General features: G+C 49.3%; 1 protein-coding gene across 1 annotated transcript; it reads right to left on the bottom strand.

The window, feature by feature from the left end:
• Positions 1-4,564: 4,564 nt before the first annotated feature.
• On the bottom strand, positions 4,565-4,949 carry LOC104840136 (histone H2B 5-like). Its single transcript, XM_010580857.1, has one exon. The coding sequence runs from the start codon at positions 4,943-4,945 to the stop codon at positions 4,565-4,567; it is 381 nt and encodes a 126-aa protein (XP_010579159.1). The 5' UTR covers positions 4,946-4,949.
• Between the last annotated feature and the right edge of the window lie 300 nt (positions 4,950-5,249).

Here is a 5,249-nt window from a genome sequence, read left to right as displayed (position 1 = left end):
CTTGATGTAACACTTACTGTCAGAAAAACTCTGTGTACATAAGCCCACAAGATACCATGCATGGAAAGTAAGCATGAGAGATTGCTCCCCAGGTGCTGGTCCCAGGAACTCTCAAAATTCTGGCAGCAAGTGATTTTTATGATTTAGTTCACATTCTTCCTTTCCCTGTAAACAGTTTGGTCTGGATGTAAACCATCAGGAAATGCTACGATGGGACAAAGGCTCGGGGCTGTGCAGAGGCCATGCCAAGCCTGACTCCAGGGGTGGCCAGGAGTTGGGGCTACCTCTGCATGGCTACCTGTCACCAGGGCAGAAGGGCACACAGCCACGTGGCTCCTCTGGGCAGGGCTCTTCAGCGGTCTCAGCTCAGGCATCCCTTCCTAGGACACGTAGTGGTGTCCAGGACAGGCACTCGTCCTCCACACTTGTTTTTACTTTTGTTTTCCCTGTGCTTGACTAAAGACCTGTCTGTTCTGAGCAGGAGCAAACCTCTAGGCACATGGCCACTCAGTTCTTCTGTAGGCTGGGCTCTGCTGTGACGGGCGGATGGACTTAAAGCCCTTCTAGGGAAGCAGGGTGGACAATCAGGAGTAGATCTATAGCAGCTAATTTAATCTCTTAAATTGTATATGAAAACAAATAACTCAGTGCAGTGATGTCCATGGGGTTATTATGAAGTTAATATCAAGGCTGTATTACTCTTTTTCAGCTTCCCTTTCCAACTTTCAATCTGCAGTTGATTTTTTTTTTTTTAATTGGCAGAACACAGGAATGGTCCAGAGATGCTTCTGGGATTGCAGTAGGAATCAGGTAGGGACAGTGGAACTTGGTATATTATCTTCATTTTTAAAACGTTTTATCAATTTCAGAGCTGGAAATACGTATTTTTTAAAAGCACAGATCCTGAAGTGCAGAACTCCTATTCTGCAGGAAACTCCCTTACCAGGGAACTGTGGAATACGTCACACATCAGATTACCGAGTGGACAATCAATGCTTGAACTTTTAGACCATTTTCTATTGCCTTTACTATTAAGGCTCAGTCCAAGCTCACCACAGTCAAAATAATTCCCGTTGAAGCGCTGCGAGCATGCTCCTGTACACTAGCAGGCAGCTGTGGGAAGGGCAGTACAGCAGCAGACAGCTGTGGGAAGGGCAGGCTGCCTCGCAGGCTGTGTGCCTGCTGAACAAGGCAGGCAACCTCCAACCACTACAGCTGTGTGGCTGCATGGGAGCAGAGTCCCCTCCCCAAACTACTCCCTTTCCCTTGTGTAACACTTGAGTCCTCTGGGATCTGCAGAAATGGGATGTGTCCGATTCCTAGTGTCAGCACTGTTAGAGAAACTGCTTGTGGGACACTGCAAGGGTTACACCCATAGCGGTGTATTTAAAAGCCATGTCTTTGCTGCTAACTGGGCCACTGCAGGACACGCAGATTTCCTTTCTTCATTTTATCTTGACACTAAGGCCATTAATTTCCCAACTGCTTTCTGTGGCAGTCCTAGCTTATGCCAGCCTTGCCTTTCCTGGAAAAGTCGTTCTCTCAGCTGGCACAAATGTCTGTACAACAGCAACAGATCAGAGCAGCCACTAGAACTGGGTGGAAACAAAGCTTGCATGAAAAAAAAATAAAGGTTCATTTTAACCTGGATCAGTTCCTCAATCCTGTGCTCCACATTGTCAGGGGTAAGTAAAGAAAAGACACAAAAGGAGAGTGAAGAGCAAATGATGCGCGAAACGACAGCCTAAACTATAAATGGATGGTTGTGACCAGTCTCAGTCACTTGGCTTTAGACAAGATAAAAATCCTCTTTAAGCCTTCAAGTATTTTTACAGCCTTAAATTGCCATTTTTCCTCTCTCTGAAACAATCTCCAAAAATGGAGAGTGGCAACAGTGGCAGAAGAAAATGAGACCAGTACTGTGAGTATGTGTATGGGGCCAGCAGCTCTTGTCCGAGTGCCCAGCCTTGTCCCCAGCTCCCCAAGCTGCCCAGGAGACCCTGGAGGGACACCACCTCATTTTATTTTCCTGAGTTCCTGCAGAGACTGGAGCAGGACTCTGCTCTGCTCGGAAGAGTGAGGATTTAGGGGCTGCGCCGGGTAATCATGGGAGGTGTGGGTCCTGGCTCGGACACACTGCTTGGACTGCAGCGGATTTATTCCACTCTGAATTCCTACCTTCAGGAGGCCTCCCCAAGGGGATGAAGTCTAACCTGCGGCTCACAGGGATGGGAGGACAAAGCTCCAGCGCTGCCAGCCAGCCCTCCACTCCCTGTATTTCCCTTCTGAATCATCCGCTGTCTGATTTCTGGTGGGAGAAGGGCCAAGGACAGTGGCTCTAGGCCCACTATAGGTACATTTTCATCTTTGGTATCTGATTTTGACTATTTGATTGGAAAACAAAAGGAAGTGCTAAGCTGTCACCTCCAAAGTGTCCTGGCCAAGTGGTCCAGGTTACCAATGCTACTGAGTACAGGTACTGCTGCTGGGAGCTGCTGGTTGTGGGTGCTGACACCTGGGGAGCCAGCTTTTGCTCCTTCTGAAAAGATATTGCTAAGGATTCCTGCTGGCATTAGGGTATGAAACATGGCTGTGTGCTATCACCAAGCAAAGTATGGGAGGAAAGCCCCTTTTTGGGTGTGGAGTGTTCAAACCCAAATCAGGAGGATGGGAGCAGCCCATAAGCAACTTGACCTTCGCTCTTGCACAGAGACCACATGAGACCTCATGCTGCTCTTGGGTTTCTGAGGTGCTCCTGGTTGAGCAGGTCTACGCAGCCCTTTCCTCAGACCAACTGGACAATTACTGCAACACTGTTATAAAGACAAGAAATAACTGAATCTTCTGGAGTTGCAGAGTCCTACAGCTCCAAAAGCAACATAAATCTGTCAAGGGTCCCCATCACTCTCAAAGTGTAAAGAAACAGGATAGAGATAAATGTAGGGGAAAGTGAGAGACGTACTGCAAGGTTGGTGTTTCAGGGTATGAATTTACCTTTCAATTAAAAGCAAGGTCTTGCAGTCTGGGGAGAACCCGCACTTAGTTCTGGATCCTGTGTCTTTGCTGCCCTTTTTATTTACAGAAACAGCTGCAGAGAGCAGTTGTTATTTCAGACATGAATATTTTTTATCTGAGCACTACTGCCTACCAGAGATTTTGATATTTTTTTTAAACGTTGGCTAATTTTGTGTTTTGAGTAGGAAGCTTCAACTTCACACCAGTTCTACACATGCTTTTCTGCTATCCAGCAGTTTGGCCAAGATAAACCTGTAACCAAGACATTCCTCCACAAATCTCTATGGCTTTTATCAGCATTTTATTATTGCTCACCTTACTGTGGACTTTGAGAAGATGTGGGGAGTATCTGAAGTAGTTTAAAATTATTTAATCTTTAAAATATCACTGGGATGCAGGCAAGTGCCCCTGTATATCCACCCAGCCCCAGTTTTTGCATTTGCTTTCTAACCAGTGAATAAAGCAGGGAAAGCAGGGCCAGGTGAGCTGCCCACAGTGATCTCTGCAGGGAGCCTGCCTCTCCCCCAGACTGCATTAACCACCTCTGTTCTCACTCCAGACGCCTTCCCAAAACGTCAGTCCCCACCCAACACCTCTGTGCTGTTTGTCCTGCACCACCCTAGTGCTCACAGGACAGGGGACCCCCATGGGCACCAGCCCGTCTCGCCCACCCTTATGGTGGAAGGGAGCGCCCAGGCAGCGTCAAGGCAGGAAAAGTCTCTGAAAAGCAGTAGAACTAGCAACATCTTGCACACCAAAGCAAGTCCTAAAGCAGGCAAAGCAGCAGCTGGGGAAGGTTGCGACCCAGCCCCAACATCCCCCCTTGTCCATCCGTCCACCTTGGCGCAAGGCGGGAGGCAGCAGACAGCTCCAGCGCCAGCACCCTCAGCCTACTCGATGGCTCATCCATGGGGAGTGACGAGGAGGAATAGCGCTTGGTATCATCCCAGGCATCTGCCTGCCTGCCAGGCTTGCTCTTTACAACAGGCTGTCAAGCACAGAGAGCTGTTGAATCAATATGGATTTTATTCTACAGCCTGTGCCCGGTAGCTGTTGATGCCACTTCTGCCGGCACGGGGTGGGCTGTGCTGCTGTACACCAGGACAGATCCAGGCTACGAAGGAGAGGATACGAGCGCTGACTCATCGGTGCCCATCTTGGATGACTGTGAGAAAGCAGCCAAACAGGAAGACTTTAGAGACAGTGTCTCTGTGTTGCTGCTGCCAGTCTCCCCCGCCAGTGCCAAACATGCATGTTTGCTAAGCACAGAGGAGAGTTTGGATATGCTACAGTCGGTCAGTCTTTTGGATGAGATGTGAAAGCAGGGGTCTCCTCCACCAGCCTTGCCCGCTGCATGTCCCGAACAGACGATGAAAATCAGCCGACATCCAGATCGTCTCCTCTTCCACCAGGTAACTTCTCATGCCCATCCCAAGGCTGTAAATTGCTGTGGATAATAGCTGTGACGTTCATCCGGACCGTGGCTGCTTACCTGTGTTTGCGCGGAGGGTCCGGTGCTTGATGGTCCCATTGGAGAGGTGATGTCCAGCTACTTGGAGCTTGTGTACTTGGTGACGGCCTTGGTGCCCTCCGAGACGGCGTGCTTGGCCAGCTCTCCTGGGAGCAGCAGGCGCACGGCCGTCTGAATCTCCCGCGAGGTGATGGTGGAGCGCTTGTTGTAATGGGCCAGGCGGGAGGCTTCTCCAGCGATGCGCTCAAAGATGTCGTTGACAAAGGAGTTCATGATGCCCATTGCCTTGGAGGAGATGCCGGTGTCGGGGTGGACCTGCTTCAGCACCTTGTAGACGTAGATGGAGTAGCTCTCTTTCCTGCTCTTATGCCGCTTCTTATCGCCCTTCTTCTGGGTCTTCGTCACGGCTTTCTTGGAGCCCTTTTTGGGGGCAGAGGTGGACTTTGCTGGCTCTGGCATCCTGACAGCTCTTTCTCTGGGTCTTGGAGCTGCTTGGAAAGAACACCAAAGAAAATCAAATTATTTTTTGTTCTTCTACAGTATAGTTTTACTGAAAGATGAGAGAGTCTGAGTCGGACACAAGCAACATCTCTGCATCTGAGCCAAACACCCCATGACCCTGTGCAAGCATTTTTGAACTGCCAGCGAGAACTGCTCTCGCATTGTATGTTTTTTTGTTGTTTTCTGTTTAAATCCCCATAACACTGGCCTTGTAAACATCGCTGAACCCAGGCCTAGTTGGCACCTACTTAGTAAATATGGG

Source organism: Haliaeetus leucocephalus, unplaced genomic scaffold, assembly GCF_000737465.1.
Source record: "Haliaeetus leucocephalus isolate CR32 unplaced genomic scaffold, Haliaeetus_leucocephalus-4.0 Scaffold751, whole genome shotgun sequence".
In the NCBI taxonomy this organism is placed as follows: domain Eukaryota; kingdom Metazoa; phylum Chordata; class Aves; order Accipitriformes; family Accipitridae; genus Haliaeetus; species Haliaeetus leucocephalus.
The sequence above is the reverse complement of the archived record's forward strand: the minus strand, read 5'-3'. Positions and strand labels throughout refer to the sequence as shown.